Raw genomic sequence first — 22,202 nt, 5'->3', positions numbered from 1 at the left:
CCTGCAACAACGCAGGCTTACTTTGACCACAGTGCAAGTGTGCCTGTGTTGAGGGGAGTGTATATGCGCAGGTTGGTATCCCTTCCTGCACATAAATGGTCTACTATGGTGACAATGGCTGCCCACACAGTAGTGGCACGACATCCAGAATGTTATTCAGTTAATGTGCAGGAAGGGACAACTACGTGAACATAAGGAAACTGCCATGGCATTTTAGCTCTAGTTTGTGAGCCTTGAAATGGCACACACATATAAGAAACAAGGATATATCAATGCATTCCTCAATACTTTGCTGTGCTCATGCCACCCTTGGGCAGTTGTCAGTCTTTTAGCACTGATAATGAGTAAGATGTCCTCAACATCTGGTGCAGGGTCAAAAACGATAGGATGGCCACTGCAACAACCATTGTATGTCCTTATGATGCAGAATACTGTGTCATGATGCCTCAAATGGACATGGAGATGTAACTCAACAAAACTGCAGCATGACAAATCCATGTACATAGGGTGCAGTGAAATGCACCACAGGAGCGTCAGGGAAAGTGATGCTTTGGTTGTGCCAGGGTCTTCATTATCTATCCCTTCATCTCGCAGACAGATTATTAATGTATAGCAGTTGTTCTGACCTACCACTAAGTTGACTTACTTACTCAGCTGAACAAGTTGAATGTGAAACTGTTGCCCATGCACCGAAATGTCCAAAAATCACTAAGCTAAGTTTTCCTGTTATGTATTGCTGGTGGGCCTCCGCCCTACACCACTGGAGAAGTGTCTTGAATTAAAGACCCCAATGCAGCCAGTAAGTGTCACCTTGTGATGTCACATGAGTCATTTCAAGGTTTTGTGTGAGAGAGACTGATGTGAGCAATGCAATGATGAAATGTGTTATGTGACCAATAAGATGATGTCATCTGAGTTAGGATATGGACATCATGTCTGATGCTATATTGAGAATGGAGAATGAGTTGATTGTTGCACAAGTCCCAACATGTGCTGCTCTGGAATAGTGGGTGTTAGGAAAAGGAAAGCATGCCCACATATTCATTGATGTCAATCATGATATATGTCTGAGCTGCTGTTTATCTGATTAGCATGCCTGTTGCCAAAATATTTGTCAGAGCCTTTTTGACAGCACTATGTGGCAGGCGTAGCTTCAGTTACTCAGAATACAATACAGATGATGTACATGTTTTGAGGTCTCTAGGGGGCTTATGTAGCTGACACTTGCACCACGCGTGCCTCACTACTCTTCAGATTTTAAGTGAGACAGTAGTCGTGAAAGGAGCCTTATTGTGCCGGCCAACAGTCAGTTGAGTACACAGTGAGAATACAACTCTGCTCCAGATGGTTGTGGGACATGTCTATGGATTGTACCAAGCTACATGTGTGCAGAATTACCAACATGGTCTACCCATCATGATATTTGTGAGTGATCTTGGTCACATCATGTGTGCATAGAATGTGAATGCGGAGTGTGTACCTGGTACCTAGGAGACGTCTGACATGCATATGCACATGTTGCTCAATGAATACTGTAGGTGCACCCAGTGCAGGTCCAATCTTACTGTGTTCTTTAGGGCACCCATACAGCCACCATGTGTGTGCCACATTACACAAGTTGCACAACATAGCACAGGGTAGGAGAAATAGGTACAAAATATGTAAACAACATAGATGTACTGTTTATGCTTTGACCAAACTATATGGGCACTAAGCCTGAACTGTACATGTGGGCTCATTGTGAGCAATGGTGTCCCCCCCTTGTAACGCATGTTCTGAGCAGGTGTTAACCCAAGGACACATGAATGATGCTTTGCCAAACCTTAGGATTGACAGTGGGAAGTTTCCTGTCCCCCTATCAGATGACCCCCACCTTGCATCCAAGATGCTTGGCCAAGGTTTGAAGTGGTGGTTTGTATACATTGTGCCACATATTGACTATGGCACAGGGATTCTGGAGTTGTTGGGTCACTAGTATGATGACACCACTGTTGAGCAAGGACGCAGTAGTCCACTTACCTCTGGGCCCTGATGGTCAACAATAGATAGCCGTTACCCCAGTGACATGCACATGATACCATGGATCACTGGTAGGATGATAGTACAGATTTGGAGTTTGTCAATGTTGTGGAATGTGTGGTGGACAGCATGCGTCATTTGTGGATGCTGTGTACAATTCATGTCTGTTCTACCGCCACCCAATGCTGTATTAAATGCCATATTCTCCTCCTCCTCCTATGTTTTAGCTGCCAATATGACCCCAGCCGAGAAACATGCTTTTGAGAAGAGGGCTGACAGGTACAGACACATCATGGTGATACAGGCCGGGTACCGAAGGATGGAGAAGAAATATGGGAGGGAGAAACCCACTGGGGTTTGGCATGCACTTTCTCATGGGGGACCTCCGCTACAGCCCACAACTGTGCAGGCCACATCAAGGAAGAAATCGGAGGTCAACGGGGCCTCTGCTGGTCGTATCCCCTTCACACCTACTGCACCTATCCACAGCCAGGCACCCTAACAGCCCCTCCTCCAGCCACAACCTCAACCTTTGAGGCCAACATGAGACAGCAAGATTGGATAAGTGATAAAGAGACAATGCCACAAATTACAAATTACTTAAGTACTGCAAGAAGAAACTGAAGAAGATGTGAACTATTTGTGCCACAGCCTCCCAGCTCCTTCCCTTTCCCTTTCACTAATGTTACCTTTTTTAGTGGGTTTTAGGTGGGTAGTGTTAGGTTAGTAAAATAGTGTGGGCTTGTTGTAGGTTAGTGTAATTATAGCTGGGGGTGGCTTTTAGTACATTTTTTATTTTGTGGGGATTATGTTGGGGTTTCTATGTTAATACAAAAAATCTAAAACAATTTACAAAAAAATATATATTTGATTAGGATATGGGTCAAGTTAGAACATGTGTAGCCTTAGTTTATGATGTCCTACTCCTGTCTTGTTTCTTAACGGGGGTGGGTGGACAATGTTTAGAGTGTGGCGTTACATGTGTAAGATAAGTTTAGAATAGGATAGGTAGGTGTAGGTGTAAGTTAAGTTAAGTTAGTTTAGGATAGTTTAGCGTAGGGTAGCGTATAGGTTAGATTTTTATATGATGTTCTTAATATGTTTGAATAAATACTGTTAGAATTAGACAATTATCTCTCCATGTTGGTTGAGTGTCCTGGTGTTCTCATGTGTGCACTAGCCAAGTAGGAGGAATGGCTTAGGGTATGCTTTCTGTCTTTATTTCCATGGTGGACTATGTGCATCCCATATGACCAAGGAGCTGTCAGATTGGCTGCTAAATGACATCAGCTACTCAAAACATTTGTCATCCGCAGTTCCAGCCATTCACATTGTGGAAGTATACGGAATCTTGGACAGGTAAGTATGGAACGTCAACTGCCATCACTGGGGTCTTGCAGAATTATTGGTGGAAAGTGTAGCACATATGACATCAGCCATTTTAGGGTCTGTATCCTGCCACACTGACAGCTGCCCATCAATGATGATATGCACCTCTTCTGAACCACACATATTAGTTGTACTGGTGCTCTCATCTGGGTAAATTACTATACGCTTGGTTCTGACCCATACATGCCATATGCCAACTTACATAGATATCTGTTCAATACATGTATTTAAGGCTCTGTAAGTTGGTTGTAGCCCACAACACCATCATTCACCTTTTTCATGTTAGGATCCCAGTGTGTTGCTTTGTGTCAAACAGTAATGTATACATGTAATTAGATTCTGTTCTCATTGACATAGCTTCACACAATGCATACATGTAGCTGAGTTGATGGATCACAGTAAACATTGAAATATTACATGTGAACAAGGAGATTTATTTACAGGGGCAAGAGTATTTTCCAATGCAATACACTGTCCAGTTCACAGACCCCATGAGAGATCCTGAGCGATTTGTTGTAAATTCAGAGTCAAGGGGTGAGGGACATATCATGAGGCATGGCTAGGAGAAGTGTGCATTAGTGAGGAGGTGTCCAAATTGCCAATAGGTATGATTTGAGACAATTACATTATACAGCAGACAAGTCAACAGTGGTTGAGTGCAGAGGGCACATTGCTAACTGTTACAACACTGGCATGATCTTAAGCACAGAACTAAGGAGATACTGTCCCTGTAGATACTGTCCTGTTGCACAAACTGGCGCTACCAGGTGGTTTTCTGTGTGAATGTTGTTCCTTCCACATCTTCATCCTCTGATATGTGTGGGGCCTCCTATGCCATGGGTTGACCTGCTGTTAAGGTTGAAGGGGCCACACACATATCAGGAATAGAGATGTGGAGTCAATGGTCCCGGAAGTTGCCACTTGTGGGAACACATAAGGCAGCACTGCAGCAAGGAGGAACTGTTGATTTCTCAACATCAGAGCAAAATCACAGTAGTAGGCAGCCATGTATTCCCTAAGGGAGTCCACTTCCCGCTGTATGACTCCAGGGTATTCTGTATAGCTCACAGCCTGTTTTTTATCATGCTGCTGCCACTTTGGGATGACAATTGGTGATGCCTCTGCCTCATGACAGCAACTATGTCAGCCAGGGACTGCTGGAGTCCACATAGCAGTGAGTGGGTGCCTCGGATGGCAGCCCAGTACTCCTTATTTGGACTGAGGCACCTCTGACATCCCTCTAGACTACCTTCCATGGTCTCCATACTCACCCGCACCGGCTTGGCCAGCTCCCGCTGGACTCCTACCCCTGTCCTCTGAAAGGTGATGTCTGGGTCATCGGAGTCCAGGGCTCTGTTACGACTGGCTGGTTCTGTGTGTTGGTAACTCGGTGGTTAATGGGGAGCCCCTGCAACGCTGTGTATCCTTTCTGCGATTGGAGGTGGTGTTTGGAGGGAACCTAGGACATCCTGGAGAGTCTCTTCATTGATGGTCGGCAGCTGGTCATCCATGTCATCTGTAAAATCAAGGAGAGGCATGTCGACAGGAGGTAAGGTATCATCCTCTGCAATAAGATAATGATATGTCAATCTTCGACTGTGGTGGCTGGTGATATGGCACATCATTTACTTGCTTCTGGTGGTTCAGTGACATGTTACAGACCCCAGGTTGTAGTTGTAAATTATGTGCTCCATTGTGCAACACACATTGGGCCAACTTTTGAGGGATTTTGTGCTTTGATCCCACATCACCAACTTCCTTGCAGGCTCATTGCCCCTGCTACTGACACCATGGTGACACGTAATTTACCTTCCTATTCACCATCGTGGACATTCCCACAATAGTGTAATGTGTGCTGTCACTCTTTTGGTGCTATAAAGCATTGGTACCATGAATGATGGCACTAGTGTACCAAAGCACATGTAGGTCCATTGCTTACAATAATTGCGTTACATTCTCATCTGCTTCTAGCAGGCCCCACACGTGCTAATTGAAAGGGACGGTCCAACAATTATGGATTGTCTGCCCCATTAAGTTGTCCTTCATACATTTGGGGCATTTCTTTGCATACAGAATATCTGCCACATGCATATGTTGGGATAAGGGTGTAGAATGTGGGTCGATGCATGCATTTTGAGACTTTGTTGATGTGGCACAAGGAGAATGTGCAGCTTGGATCCACCTGGGTAACTATTTGTAGGTTGGTGTAGTTGCATTATGGGCTAGTGACATTGTGTCAGTAGTGCAACTTTGATACCCCCTGTGCCAGTTCGTACGCATGTAAGCAGTACACCAACCACTCACACAACACAGTCAACCTTGTTACATGGTGAGATTGCCTTTTCTTGTAGAGCTGCACAAATGATGGTCACAGACATGCCCTAAGTGTTGTATGAGTTCACTTTTGTGCTCATTACCAAATGGCTCATGGAGGGTTGAGGATTTTTGTTAGTCCACCCCTTGCGGTTTGCATTCCACAGGTTGCACACTGAGGGCCTGATTTTTTTCTCAAGTGGCACAGCTCAGTGCAGCACTAATATTTGTTGCACAGTGCTGTGCCAGTTTTGAAACGCAGAGATGCACCATGTTTACTGGAATACAGCACACCCATGCGATTCTCCCTGCACCAAGGCAGGCATTGTTGCACCATGATGAAGGGGTGCCTATGTTGAGGGGATAGATTGTTTATATGCAGTGAGGTGTCCCTTCCTACAAATGTACAAGCAATTATGGCAAGGTGGCATTTCTACGTATGCTGAAGCATGCAGCACACATGAGAACAGTAATGACACAAGGAGGAAGGAAACCATTTTGCCTTGTTGCGCCATCCTGACACCACCCCTGGGGTGGTGTTGACTTCAGTCACAGTCTCTTATGAACATGTTGTGTTGGATCTGGGGCAATGACAAAATGCAGTGGGTGTTGTTGTGGCACATCTACAGCCACACTAATTGCACATCCCTACCAGGCAATGTGCTACATATTTATACGGTGGTGTAAAGCCATAGTAAGTGGCTTATGTCCAAGTTGTGTATTGGTCAGGGTGCATTTTGCAATCAGAGTGTAACTACAAGTGTGGCTTGGGTGGCGATGGGGCGTTTTGATTCAGGGTTAATGCGTTCCGATGCTACCCTTTAGCATGCATTGAGTGTGTCCTATGTGCCTCCCCCTTCTGCAATTTCTGAGATTCCAGATTGTCCCCCCTGCAACTTACCCTGCATTTGTGGTAGTTCTTGGTAGCCTACGCTCTTGACCAGTTCCTCCGGGATGACCGCTGCCACCATCTCGTCCAGCTCATTCGGGTCCTCCTGTGGTGCGGGACTTCCACCTCCAGTCTGCAGTACTGCCTTTCCATTCCTGGCCAGTTTCTCCTTAGCTCTGCACTTGCAATCGTGCCAGCACTTCTTGCAATCGGTGACAGTCCTCCTCACCTCTGCCATGCTGTTGGCTTTGTCTACTATTGCCTGCCATATGGCCTCTCTCCTATCTATTGGCAATTTGGAGGTGACAAGGAGCTGGTGTTAGTGCTCAGTCACCTCTCTGACCAAGATGTCATGCTCCTTTTCACTGAAGGACACTTCCGCTTCTTCTTCTCCTGGCCCTTTTGTGGAGCCTCCTGGCGGGTACTTGGATGACTGGGATCTCCCTGGGGTTTCTCCTGGCCTGCATTCTCCATCTTGTGTTTTCAAACGTTTTTTTCTTGCATGAGTGTTTTTTTTTTTTTACGCTAATGGAGTTAATGATGGCGCTAACCCGTTTTGCATAAAAAAACGTGCAGCAAAATGGTCTAGCGTCACTGTTGCAGCATTAGAGTCATTTTTTCTTTTGGCACGTCGCAATGGTTAGCGTCATTTTTTTACCTCTAACCATTCCTTAGCAGCACTGTGCGTCATTTTGTAAATATGGTGCACTGATGGCACTAGGGATTGCCGTTAGCTTGCTGCACATTTTTTTACGCACAACTGCACTAGCACAGTTGTGCTTCATTTTTGTTACATTTGGGCCTTAGATTTGTGCATGCTGATTAGGATACTTTACGGGGTCATTTTTCTCTATCGTCTTTCTCTGTTGCTTACTGACAAGGTCTTATAATGAACCCACAGCCTTTCAGTGTTTGCTGTTAATTTTGGAAAATGTGAAAAGTTTAGTTTGTAAACCAAACATATATTTTTATTTATATGTGTGCAATATGACATTGACAAACTGCAGCCTTCTTATTTTGTTCACACTTTCCTTTACCCCTTGGCAAGAGTGACAGTTGAATCAAGTTACAAAATGCCTAAATTTTTTCAGTCAGAGAAAGGAGAAGTAAAAACTTTCTGAAAAACATTATCAGCAGCTGTTCAGAAGAAGCCACCTAACATTTGACTGTCTGTCTTTGAAAACACAATACACATTGCTTAAAACATTCAAAGGGTTGCTATTTTTCAAAGTACATTTAATCAAAGCTATATTGGGGTACTGCAGCACCTCTAGTTGCAGGCACTGCTGTCTACTGTACTGTAAGCACTCCCCATGATGAGTGTTGCCCGGTTTTGAGACATTCAGTGGGTGATCAGGGGTAAAGGTAAGTGTTGTACACCTTTTTAGTAGCCACATTTGCTGGGTTTTATTGGCGTTTGTATGTGGGATATTTGACCTAATTATGATGTATCCCCTCCGGGCTTGGCCTAATAAACACTTGAGTTTCATACCTCTACTTAAGTCTGAGGCTGGCTGATCATGCTTCAACCACTATATGATCTCTTACTACTGTTGTCCACCTCACTCAGAGTTCCCAGTGGTACTGGTCTGACACTGTCCCAAGACATCGGCCTTATACCACAAGGGAACAAACATTCATAATCTTTGAGTTGCCATCACCATCTACTTCGATTTACCATCTACAAGATTATAACTATGCACCCAAATAAATCGAAGTTGGTCAAAACTGCTTCATTCAACTCCATGTCACCTGGAACCTCAAGCACTTTTTCCCTCAAGCAGACTTCGTAAAAGTGGTCATATCTCTGGTTCTGTCTCAATCTGTTGATAATAACACATTTTAGCTTGACTCCCTAAAGACTTTGCAGTGCCTCTCAAATCCATTTTACACTCTGCAGCACCCCTGGTTCAGGGTGCAAACAAATCAGACAAAATGACACCCATCGTAACAAATCTCCACTGGCAGCCATTCGACTGTCTCACCCACAAGTTCTTCACTTTACTCTGCCATCTTACGTAACAAGCAAACTCCAGGCCACGTCAACAGAGAAACACCAGAGGCAAATCAACACATCTTTTTGAAATTCCCATGACAAATCAATCAAAACTTCTCAACTGCGCCCTCTCAGTTCAAACTCCCACACCTTGCAATAACCTCTTTAAATAACTCAAACATATTGTAAACTTCCTAGCCTTGCATATGGGTCTCAAACCTCATTTGCTTTATTTCATCTGAAATGGACAGTTAATGGACCTTCATTTTTACTATTAAGGATGTTACTTTGTTCATTTTCTTTCTCATAGTTGTCATCTGTTCTTCTCTACTCGTGTAGTCAGAGTCCCTGTTACCTACTTCACTACAGCTTTTTTATTAAGTGAAATGGTCCCCTGCCAATATGCTAATCCCTGTGTTATATGACTAGCGCTATAATAAAAATATATTTGCTGTAATAGACCAGGGGTTAATGTTTAGATACAGAAGTACTGCCTAATGTGTCTAGGATACAGAACTTCCTACCCACAGACAGGTATTATGCATAGGCTGTCTATGAAACACAAAAAGTAAGCAGACTATGAGGGCATCTGTATCTTTCTTGTATATCTTGTGGCCTAAACTAAAAGGTTAGATTCAGCAGTAACAATTTTTTTGATTTTCTAAATGGTTTTTAGATTTTGAGATATAGTGCTCTAAACAGAATGTTAATTTCAATGAACATTTACCATACAGAATTGCTGTCCTGCTAAACGCCAGCTGATTCATTTCAATGAATGGCATTCAATGAAATGCATTTAATTTGCGCTTTCCTCCCCATAACTTCTCCTCTCCTGATCCCTTTCCTTCCTTTAGTCCCTGGATATACCTACAATCCACTCACCAAAATGTAAAACTAAAAACCCCTGCATGGATGGTGCAAAAATCAAACTACTTGGCAGCTTGAATCCGTTAAGTAATCCCAGAGATCCCTCATCATAGCTCTTGACAATGAAAAACAAATACAATTGCCAAAACCTTATCTGCTCCCTGTGTTTTATTACTCAATGGCGTAAGTATGTCATCAATGCCATACTCATCCCTTCCCACAATTAGAACCACTATTTTTGGCTCTTCATGACTTTGATGTCCCATGCTATGCAATCCAGTCCTGTTCACCCGCTGTGTCTACCTCTGCACCTCTCCTCCCACATCTTGCACAGATCTATTTATGATAGTGAAATCTGAAAGGCAATCGGGTGCCACATCTCATCTTTTTAGATCCTAAACCCTCTAAACCTTTTACAATCATCTCTATTGTCCTATTCTAATACCACTCTTTAACCACTCCTTCTTCGACTGAACCATCTACACAACACTTTAATCTGAAATGGTCTTGCCTCTGTTAAAAACAAGCAGTGATGATCACACCTCCCTTTCAAATGATTGACTAGTCTTCCTACAGTCTTTCTTTTCAGAACTGTTTCTTTTCAACTGTGCTGCAGCGCCATGAAATCCTAGCTATTCCTTAAGCTGAATAGTGGATTTTGCGCAAGAGGTCAATGGATCGAAGCGACAAAGGATTAAGGGGATGTCATCAATGAGCAATGTGATTATCAACATAAAACAACATATTTAGAATTCTGAACCTCAAACAATAACCACACCAGTTTATTAAGAAGAATTATGAATTTATTTCCCTAGATTAACAATGCTGATGTCACAAAAATAACTCTAAAAAACAAGTGATAAGCATTTAGAATCAATAGTGGTTGATTAGAACATTTTATAAATCTGAGTTTAATTAAAACAATCAAGCAAATAATCTCCAAAATCATAACACTGATTAATAACACCAGAATTGGTAATAATGATAATGTATACATTAGTACAAACAATCAAAGAGTGTCAATATGAATCTTGAGCATTTGAAAGTTTATTCCCTCACTAACCACAAATTAGCATTAACATGTTGGACTTCACGTAAAAGAATTTAGAAACACAAATTTAGAAAAACATACTAACTTGGGTTATTATAAAAAACATTATTGTTAGTATGCAGCATAAAAACTGTATGTTGCAGTTGGTACCTGCAAAGCAAAAGGGACACATTTAACAATGCAATTTCGTACATTACCCATAGAACAACAACATGTAGTCTACTTCAGCAAATGGACACCATCAGGTAAGTCTTCGGAGGATCGGGCCTATTGACAGCTAAACCCACACTGCTAGTATGACTCGAACCATCAGGAACTCGAACCAAGAATCTCAGAATCCCTCTCTAGAGTCTCACTGTCTTCTCCTCTATTAGAATCTCTCAGAATCTCCCTCGTAGAAAATCATACCCAGATTGTTATACTAATCTTCAAAAAGTTTATGATTGGTCAGTACATGGTGTGGTTATGATTCAACCAATAGTAGCTCTAACTGATTACCTAAATTGTTATGACATCAGTGATAATCAGGACACATTCATAACAGTAACTTTTCCACTTCTGTCTCGTCTGTGACTCCATTATCCCATCTCGTCTAAACTTCTGTTCTCAGGAAGAAACTCCTCAAACCGAAACATTTACTTCCATCCTTGAGGAAGAAACCACATATTAGTGACAATTTCAAACAATAGAACATTCAACTCATGCAAGAACTTTATCAAACATGACCTTGTAAGATATAATGCAGCAACCCACTAGGGGTATCTGTGTACACATCTATTAAGCCATTTAACACACTTTTATGTAAGCATTGAACCACGGAAAATAACCACAAATTTAGTTCGAATTTTGCTCAGCCAAAGAACAGAAATGAATTATGGCAACCATTTTACAAGTCACCCGTTTTGCATGTTAATTCACTATGTGGTTAATACATTGAAATTATTAATAAAACATATTAGAAAATTCACACTCTCACAACTGCCTAACCTTCTTTTATCCAAAATAAAATCTCCTCAATCTTTTTCAATCAGACATCCAGATAGTCCGATCCGTACAAATTCATCTCCGTCACACCTTCATTATGTAATGGTGTGGCATTTGAGCTGCTCCTGTCTTTGATTTTCCCAACTCAGAATGAAAATATAGAATGTTTTCATCAGATATCACAATGAAACCCCTCTAAGCCAAAGAGAAAGAGAACAGGATGACAATGAGGTAGATGCCCTCAAGAGTACACAGAAGAAGCCTCAGAAAACCAGATAAAAAACACTGGGACAGATTCATGGAAAGTGGCTCTGCACTGAGTGCAGCACCACTTTCCCTGCGCCCCTTAGCACTGCCTACCGCCACCATGTGTGCGCTGTATTTAAAATACAGCGCACTATGGCACAGGGTAGAGGGCAATAGCGTCATTTTTCATGACGCTATTGATGTACTCCGCAGGAGTAGCGCCAAAATATTGGGGCTACTCCTGCAAAGTACATAGGGGACCAATATAAATAATGGAAGCCCCATTTTAAGGCCTGCTCTGAGCAGGTATTAAAAGTGGCATACAAAATGACACAAGGAAATCTCTTAGATTTCCTTGTGGCATTTTTTTGACCCGCCCCCCCCCCCCCGGACAGGGGAACGCCTCCTTTGCAAATATTATGCCTGGCACAGGCATAATATAGTGCAAAGGGTAGGTTACAAAGTGGAGCAATGCAGGCATTGCAACACTTTGTAAATATGGCGCTAGGATGTTGGCCTCATTGGGCCACATTAGCGTAAAAAACTCACCCTATTCTGGTGCAAGGTGGTGCTAGGGGCTTAGAAATATGCCCCTCAGACACCCTAAAAAGGAAAAGACAAAAAGAAATAAAAATGTTCTTCCAAATGTAGCAAAAATATTAAAAACTAAAATAGAACAATGTTTAGGCACAAAGAGAAACAGGACTAGCAAGCAGCAAACCACAAACAGAAACAGCCTAGTTTAAAGAGTTCTACAGATTTCCTAGCTTTCATTGTTTATTATGGAATGGTTAGATTTTCTTTAATGACAGTTTTAATCAAAAATCATTTTTTGAATAATTTTACCCAATACAGTTTGTTATATCTAACAATGAATCATGCCTTTTAGCTTTTATGGCCTGATTTATTTTTTTTATTTTTATTTCTTCTGTTTCACAATTCTTTATTGAAATATCAGTAAAAAACAATGGGTAAATGGGTGGTGTGGAGAGCATAAGGCTTAATACAGGAAATAAACATTCAATGCAAAGTACACATTATACAATTGAACATTATATTTGATACCTAGTGTGTAATGGTTGCACAAAGTGGGGGCCCTTGGGGGGTCAAAGTAAAGTAGTGTCAGGGACGATGTGTGGATCCTCCTTTGTGCAAATGATGGTCAGTGGAGTAAAGGGAGCTTTGAGAAAAAAAAGAATATGATAAAACACGAAAAGAGGGAAAGGCAAATGGGGGCTACATTTACATGCACAGGGGAGGGGTAAGGGGGTGGAGGGCATATGGGAAAAGAATGGGAATGGGTAAGCGGATAAAGAAATGAGCTGTAGAGGAGGAGGAGGAGGGAGGTAGGGGTGAAGAAAGTGAGAGTAAAGAGTAAAAAGTTGGTGAGTACCCTCAAGGGATTTATGGTCTGATTTAAAGTTAGGTGGATAGGGTACTCCCTCACAAATGTGACGTATATGCCGTCCGCCATGTTGCAATTACATTGCATCCACAGCACTTGTAGTACAGCAAACTGGATATCCAACACACTTGTAACAAAGTATCACAGCCCTCTAACTCTAAAGAAGCACCTTAGTTCTATACTTCTACTGTTTTTAGGTTTAGTTGCACATGTCAATTTGTACACCTCTTTGAAGGTTTGCCTTGCTACCCTGGTCATTCAATCACCGATGATCCAAGAACACCCTTGGGAAATCTGCTTCTCCCTGCAGTAATTTTGCTTGGCCCTTGTTCCCTTCAAGAACATGGCCTTTCTGCCAGATAACCTGCCAATCAGATTGTCTCCAGGAGTTCCTAGAGAGAGTCAGATTTTTTATGTCATAGAGAAAATGAATACAATTGCCTAAGGTGGAGTCTTTTGGAAATTGGGTAGTAACTTGGGTAATAAAACTTAAAGGGTTTTAGGTTGCTCTATGAGATACTTCCAAAAGGCATCTCACTATACTAACACAAAAGGAATATATTCCAGACCCTTTAAGAGATGTAGAAAGAAGCACAAGCATGGTCTAAGACAGAGATTTCCCGCTGGCCAAACACTGTTTAGCACTACAGTGATACATATTAAGCAATAATATACACATTATAACATTGTTTAATGCTTACCACCATGGTTTTTCCACTCCTGAGCATTGTAAGTAACTGAGCTTTTATTGCCCATTTTAATGGTATTTGATTTATTGATTTCAGAAGGGTAAAATTCTGAGTCATACTTGCCAGGATTCAAGCTTGTGATTTGCAAATCAAATGATAACATTAATAAATAACCTTCTTGGTTTCTTTGTTGCATCCAAATCAAGAACTTTCTGCCAATGGGTTCAAGATACGATTTTAACCTGGTATATTTGGCAGTGCATTTTTATAGTGCCATGACAGTATAGGCTCTGAATTAAGCGGGATGCTTCACTTTAACTCCCATTTAGTTATACTCCATTCAACAAAGGCTACCAAACACAACGTGTATTCCAAGATGGACTATGAATGCAAAGTTCATTTCAAGATGGCCACCAAAACACCATTTTGGTGTGACCAATTCCGTCTTTTTGGGAGAATCCTTTTCTAAAACAAGGTTCCTTGTATCAGGTGGTTCCTATTCTACTGGCCTGTACAGGATCACTGATCAGTGTACCACTGAGTCACAATTCTTCCACTTGCTGGAGCTATAGTGATCTAGTAATTCCACTTCGGTTCTGCCTCAGTCTTACCAGCTCCAATTCTGCTTCAGTCCTGGCTTTCCCCAGATATTTTAGCCCACTGAGAATTGACCATCAATTTTTTTGTCTTTTTAAGCCTGTTCATTCTGGTGCTGTCAGTCAATGCTTTTCATAGGGCATGCTCTCTGTAGCCTGTGTTACAACCAGGACAGGTGGTGTGGCTTACAGAAGGGGTTGCCCTTTCTTAAGAGCCTGATACTGTCAAAGGACTGACCCCTGGTTCAGCACTTGACATGCATAATGTATGGGAGAAAGGCTTGATTTTAAGTGATTTCAAATGGAGATTGGCAGCATGTGGCTCTCTGTCAGCTCCATCTCTGTGGCCTTGGTCCCCCTTAATTTTCAGAGTGTAAATATATACTCTTGAAGACCTATTATCAAAATTAATTTCCCTTTAGTCAATACATTCAATCACAATATGGACAGCCTCTATATATGTCAATTATTGCATTTTTTCTATTATAAGTTCTCTTGTATATTAGCTAATTATGAAATTCAAAAATAAATATAATGAGCAATTTCTATTTTACTATCTTAAAAACCCAGCAAATGTGTAAACAATGTCTATATATCTAAATATCCAGAAGCCAAATTTCCTGAAACAGTTGCCCAATATTAAATCGATTTGCATTCAGCAAATACAAGAAGACTTCCAATCCAAAAATATACAATTTTTGAACAAATTCTTGCTGTGGGCGGTATAAAAACCATTATAATTATGGTCAGTTAGTCTGTGCTTCAGTGTTGGAAATGGAATGCCTTACACCTTTTCAGGACCACAATTTATTCAGGCAATGTTTTAAAACACGTTCCAAGCAGATAAAGATCTAAATTCACATAGCATCCATTTAGTATCTCTTCACGTTAATTTGCTTTCCAAATTGTTTTTGACAGATGAGCTCATACCGGTGTACTTGTCTTATAGATCTATATTTCAACACCAAATCTCAACTATCCTGTATTTCTATGTGTTTCCATGATGCATACTCTAAGACACATATGCCATCATGTTCGAAGGTACTTTCCTTGTCTATGTTGTGCCTTCTTCCCTGTAAAAATCTGTTAGCCTTATATGGGTAGCCATTCTCATCCCTTAGGAGGTATATCTCATATAGGGCCTGATTTAGAGTTTGGTGGAGTGGGTTACTCTGTCACACATGTGACAGATATCCCATCCGCCATATTACAATTCTTTTGTAGCCCATGAAACTTGTAATACAGTGAACAGGATAACCATCACATTGTGACAGAGTAACACCTCTGCCAAAATCTAAATCAGGTCTATAGTTTCTTCTAAAGTCGAAATAGGTAATATCTTCATCCAATGAAAGAATGTATGCCGATGAGGTTATATGGAAAGTGTTCGGTTACAGTTCAATAATTCAAGGCTGTGTATATCCTTTATTTTGATTATATTCGCTCCTATTTGTGGAGAAGGGTTTTCAACATTATAAGACCAGAGGAACAACAAAGCTATTTTCCCTTAGGATTTAACATATTTGTTGTCTGTTCATTTGATTTAATTTCTTCCTCAGTAGGACCAACATGGGCATAATTACCTACAAGGTTAAATTATTGCAACCTGTAATATCAAAATCAATACTTTGCCATATACATATATACATTTATTCTACTGCTGCTGCTGCGGCTTAGTACAGTGCCCTTATCTTCAGATCTCTAGATTTATCTGAATGTCATTGCATGATAGGCTTGTTAATCAGATCAGTATCCTGGAAAAACTTTGCAGTTGGGTTGAAGTCCTAGTGCAATATAGTTTAGATGATGTGCAGCTAAAGGTGCAGGTAACCACTGTTGAGGACCGCAGAACTGTCTTTAGAAGATGAAGGTATTGGCAGTAATAGACTTTTTGAAATGGATCACTTCAAAATGTCGCCTTTGTTTGCTTTTCATTTTGTTGTTTATTTTAAACACACTGGATGGAGTACTTGGCAGTCAATACTATTGACACTGGTTAATCTGAGGTTTTCTCCAGATCAACAGTTATCCTTATAACTTGATATTCGTAATTGCCCGATTGGAAAACATTTTGCTATAATCAGGTGTGACTTACACATTTGGTACCCTGACTTACTCCTGAATTCCATTAATGAGCCAAGAGTACTCATGACTTACTCCGGGGATCTATGAGTAAGTCAGGAGTACTCCGGTAGTAGGTCACAGCAACATGTTTGTGAATTTGGCCCAATGTGATTGCATCTGACAAATTCCAGTGACATTGTCTGTCGCCCTTCATACCAGTATTACTTTCTGTGTTGCATACTGTGATGATGTCTTACCTCGACACTGGCAATGTCAATATTTAACCTTTGTAGATCTACTTTTGCACCACCGAAAGCATTTCTTCCTGTTGACCCTCATCAAGGGTGCTAGGAGTGTTCAATGTATTATCTGAATGTTAAGCATTTAAATCACTTGATTGTCCATTTCGCCTGAAGGTTTTCTGTTTTGGAACCAAATGCTGACTGATTTGAGAGAGGCCAAGCTTCCACCCATTTTGGAAGCTGCTGATAATTATGGTGTAGGATACTTTTGATTCTTATATTTTCCCCTATTCTTTGTTTCTAAATGCTTTGCGATGAAAACAACATATTATTCTATTGAGCGACAGTCTATGCTCAAGATCAGAACATAATTTAATAGTTAAATTAAATAGTTTCCTTCTGCCTACACAGACTGTGAGAGAACATGTGCTCTAAACTGAATGTTATTTCTTTAGAACTTGACCTTCTCAAGCGGCAACTCAGTACTTTGGAGCTTCAGGTGAAGACCCTGCAGGCTGCTGCCACTAAGCAGAGGAAAGGTAAGGGATATGTTCATTATGTGTGGTTCGCCTGAATGTCAGCACCATGCTTGGGATTATCAGACTCTGGGCCCCAAAGCATTCTGGGTATGCAGCATCACTGCTGATAGCGCGTCAGAGCCTTGATAAGTAAACTTACAAGGATACACACCTAGGCTGATGAACCTTTTGACCACGTTCGAAGACTTCCCAGTATGAGGTATCTTTCTGGCATCACAAAATCAGTATATCAACAACTCAATCAATATTCACAGTAACTAATCATTGAACTAATCAATAACATTTAATAAGAATCAATAACGTGAACACACCAAGACCTTCCAGCCATGAATAACTACACAAATCTAATTGAGTGTTAGGATGTTTATTCCCTATTAGTTACAATCTAAAGTCATTTATGTTAATCTCATTAGCAATCAATCTCATTAGTAGCTCATAAAATGTAATCATTAATACACAAGTAATCAATGCATAGAGAATATTCATTAAGCATTAACACGTTACTAATAAGAAGCAGTTTACCAAAGTCTCAGAATACAAGGTTCAACAAAGCAAGAATTCAGTCATTTATCTATTTGCGTCAGATATTTGTGAACACCTTAACTAACCTCGAATTAGCATTGGCATGTTGGGCTTCATGCAAAACAATTTAACAAACACAAATTTGGGAAAACATCTAAGTATGGCCCCTACCAAAGAGCAGTTGGTTCCTTGAAAGAAAAGACAAACAGACAATTACAATTATCATCAGATAGTTACCCCTCCAACGAATCAGAAATCAGCGTCAGGCTTCGTCCTCAGGACATCAGTCGATTCACCATCAGCAATTATAGGCAGGGCTAGTCTCAGTTTGGCATAGCTAAGAATGAGACACTTCCCTCATAAGGAGGAGAAGTAATTATTAGGTAAGAACGAATAGAGGATGGTTTAAGTATCAGGAAAACAGACGTCAAAGTCTCAAAATGGCAAAGTATGGCTTAGGGTAGAATGTCCAGTACTGGCTAATAATGGCTGATTTCTCCTCGGGTCATGCGGTTATATCAAAACTGTCGAACTAGCCCTTAATTCCCTATTGGATAATATTTGGTGCATCATTATCTCTGTTCAATAATTCTTCACACCCCTCACAAGAATTTTCCACAGAACACAGTTCTCATGCAGTTGATTGGCTCCTGTAATTGACGTCTTCATCAGGTGGAATGTCAGGTAAGAGAAGTTACACTTTACGCTCCAGTCAGTAGTCCCATTGTCTTCTCCTAGTCTAGGCAGCCCTGCACCTGTTATATTCGGCAAGAATGTCTCCTTGAGCAAGTCGGGTCCCATGAGAAATAATTTACTACGGCTACACACACATATCTCTAGCTTCTGGAAAAGTACAGCTTCGTGTCCTTCAGGAAGCAGCACATTGCACATTAGAAAAACACAGTTTAATGTGAGACCAGGCAGCTAGGCCCAGACCCTCGCTAACTAAGGCCTAGTAATTTAGTTAAAAAAAAACCAAATACATAGCTCTAATTATGATATGCTAATACAGATTCAAACATTAGTAAATTATTAATTCATCATTCATAAGTTTCATTAGTCTTCGTATACATTGATGGCCACTCCCCGTGGGCACATTTCAAACGCATGTATTATTTTCTACGTTAACACATTTTCTATGCAGCTTCATTACAGAATATATTGCAAGGTTTTCATGTTAATATTAATTCTAAAGGTCATACTCCAACAATGCCAACCCGACAGTCCACTCTTGCTTCCCAGACCCCCTACTCAGACATGGGGCAGTTCTTTGTTCTATGGTACCAGAAGACCCTGGCCAGAATATAGTCTGGCAATAAAATACTGTCCCATTGAGGTTGGAAATGCTGTCCCTGTACCCAACAGAATGACATTTTTGTAAACGATGTTTAGGACATATTTATGACTTTTGAGGGTTTTCCAGCAGTTTGCTCTCAGAGACAGAGCTGTGTGGGTTCTTGCTGTGTGTGGCTTTGTTGGGCATTCCTTGACTTCACAGATTTCAGGGCGCAGATAGAATACTTCATGGCAGCTCACCTTAAAGAACGATTTCCAATGTAAGGCCCATATTTATACATTTTTAGTGCCGCATTTGGGTCAAAATGCGGCACTAAAAAAGTATAAATATGGGCCTTAATTTGAAAGAAACGCTGTCAGGGCAGTTCTATCACTGAGCGACCAGGGTATGAAGGGGGCTTGATACGAGTATATTTCACACATCACACTATAAATATAATAATAATAGTTTTTATATTTCACTATTAAAGGTGATAAGTATTGAATTTCAAACATAACCTTTCCTAGTTGCGCACTTTTTTTTCTAATTCAGTCCCTTGTGTTTTTCTTTAAAGGGCTTTTATGTTGTGGGGGGAAACGGTTCTCTTTTACTGTCCTGCATTTCTATCAATCAACGGCAATAGGCATTCTAAAATGACGCTTTGATGATGTACGCAGGGATTTTGAGAAGTCATGTGACATAATTCACTATATGTCCCTTTAAAACATTTTAAGTTCTATTGAAAGTGGTAAAAGGGAATAAACAGAAGCATTCCAGCTCTCCCACTTTAAAAACCTTCAATTTATTTTGTAAGTGTCTAACTTTGTCATTGTGATTGAGGGGAGAAAACTGGAGCGGTCTGTTGTATTGTACTTTCAGGTGATGTAGTAGAACCTGGCTGTCTCCTGGCAACTGGGGAAGCTGGTTCTAGAACGGGGAGTGTGGAGGCAGTTGGAGGAGAGGAAGCTGCCGGGCCAGGTCGCTCAATGAATAAACGTACTTACGATAATAAAGGAGCTGTGTACGTCGATTTCCTTCATCACTACTTATCATTGGCGACGAGGGTATTTGGAGCCCATGGAGGAGTGACAAGCGTGACCTGGACCGGTAGATTGCTGTTGGCAGCGCAGCAGAGAGGTGTCTGAGGTTCGAGGAGGCCGCTTGAGTTTGCTGCGGGGAGACAGGAAGGATCAGTACTGTGTCCAGAGTGGAAAGTCGTCTGCAGGTCCAGTGTTTTTTTTGGCTTCCAGTGTTTTTTAGCTTTGCGTGCGCGCGACGCTGGCACGTTTGAAAAGGAGAAGATTTGCAGGCACGTGGCGCGACCAGCAGGTGGTGCGATTGACACGCAAAGTTGCCAGGCAACGCGCGTACATGACCTGCGCGTGTTGCGATTGACGCACAAAGTTGCTAGGCAACGCGCGTACAGCGAGCAAGACGGAAGGGAGGGAAAAAAAAGGGAACAGTGTTGCTTGGAAACGCAACACGAAGTTATAAAAACAAAACAACGTGTATTTAAACGGGAAGAAGACCACACATGTTGATTTCAACTAGGAAACTACTATTTTATTGACAATGTACAATGTAACATTTGGATTTTAATATAAGAAAAGAAAAAAGAAGAAAAAGTGAAAGGAATAGAGTTAACACAAGTTACAAGTGACAGAGAATAGTAGACATGGCAACACACTCTATAACTCCACCACCAGCATTTTTACAGCTCCCAGGTGAACCCTGCATGGCCTGGGAAGATTGGAAAGACGCTTTCAATACATACTTAGAGGCCATTGGCGGGGAGATGTATGTAGAAAAAAGGAAGTTGGCAATTTTAAAGCATTGTTTGGGGGTGGAAGGAAGGAAAGTTTTGAAAACTTTACCATTACAAGACACACTAGGAGGAGATTCGGACCAAGAAGATGATGTATTTGAAAATGCCATTAAGGCGTTAAAAGAAAACTATGTAAGAAAGTCAACATTGTTGTGGAGCGACATAGGTTTTTCTCTTGCGCTCAGAAACAAGATGAAACAATAGATCAGTTTGTTAACAGTCTACGGAGGCTAGCTATTTTGTGCAAATTTAGAGATCTGAATGATGAAATCATTCGTGACCAATTCATTAACAGAGTGAAGGAGGTCAAAATACAAGAGAAATTGTTGAGTTTAAAAAATCCGACGCTGGACAAAACGGTGGAAGTTGCTAGACATATGGAGAGTACGTCTCAATATGTTAAGGAGCTCAACAACACAAATGGTACGAATGAGCAAAACACAGTAGGGGAAGTACGATATTCCAAGAAAGATAAAAGTAAGGTTGGAGATAACTTTGGGAAGAGAAAGGAGTGCTTCAGGTGTGGAAGTGGTAAACACCTAGCGGAAGCAAAAAATTGTCCAGCTATTAACACAAGGTGTTTCAAATGTAAGAAAATTGGACATTTTGCTAGAGTGTGCAGAATGGTTAATGAGAATAAGTTCAAGAAGTCGGTAAATGTCGTGAAGAGAAGTGGACAAGAGAAGTAGCACAAGTGAAGACGAGATGGAAGTCTTAGCTGCGGAGGAAGGGGATGCAACAGTGTGCACACAACTTAACAAAACTAAGGAATATAACCCGCCTAGGTGTATTGTGGAAATAAATGGGAAGTGGACACACATGTGGGCGGACTCATGTTCACCATTCACTTTAATTGACGAGCAAATATGGAGTGATTTGAGAGACAACAAGCTTAAACCCACGGATGCGTTACCGGAAGGGTATAGTGGTGGCAAACTGCCGGTATTAGGGTATTTTGAGGTGGAGCTGGGATTTAAAGATAGAAAAACACAAGGAAGGGTGTATGTAGTGTAACAAGGACGATCATTACTAGGGTGGAAGGAACAACGTGCCTTGAACATAGTGTTGGATCCTAATCACCCCGAACAAGTATTGCTGACAAAGGTAAACGAGGAAGGGAAGTGGGTAGAAACATTTCCGGAGCTGTTTAAAGAAAAGTTGGGTTGCCTCAAAGGATTTCAACACCAGATAGTGTTGAAAAAAGATGCTGTGCCAAAGGTGCACAAAGCACGGATTGTGCCAATAGCTCTGAGGGATAAATTAAAGGATGAACTTCACAGGCTGTGTAAG

General features: G+C 41.2%; 1 protein-coding gene across 1 annotated transcript in view; it reads left to right on the top strand.

Annotated features, from left to right (window-relative positions):
• The window catches only part of LOC138300608 (pulmonary surfactant-associated protein D-like), a 158,324-nt gene that overhangs the window by 98,569 nt on the left and 37,553 nt on the right, over nt 1–22,202 (top strand). The window contains exon 4 of the mRNA XM_069240203.1: nt 17,206–17,289. Coding sequence (XP_069096304.1) covers nt 17,206–17,289 — 84 coding nt within the window. The remainder of the gene's footprint in view (nt 1–17,205; nt 17,290–22,202) is intronic.

The sequence above is a fragment of the Pleurodeles waltl genome, chromosome 6 (genome assembly GCF_031143425.1).
Source record: "Pleurodeles waltl isolate 20211129_DDA chromosome 6, aPleWal1.hap1.20221129, whole genome shotgun sequence".
NCBI lineage: Eukaryota > Metazoa > Chordata > Amphibia > Caudata > Salamandridae > Pleurodeles > Pleurodeles waltl.
This window is presented reverse-complemented; position numbering and strand designations above follow the sequence as displayed.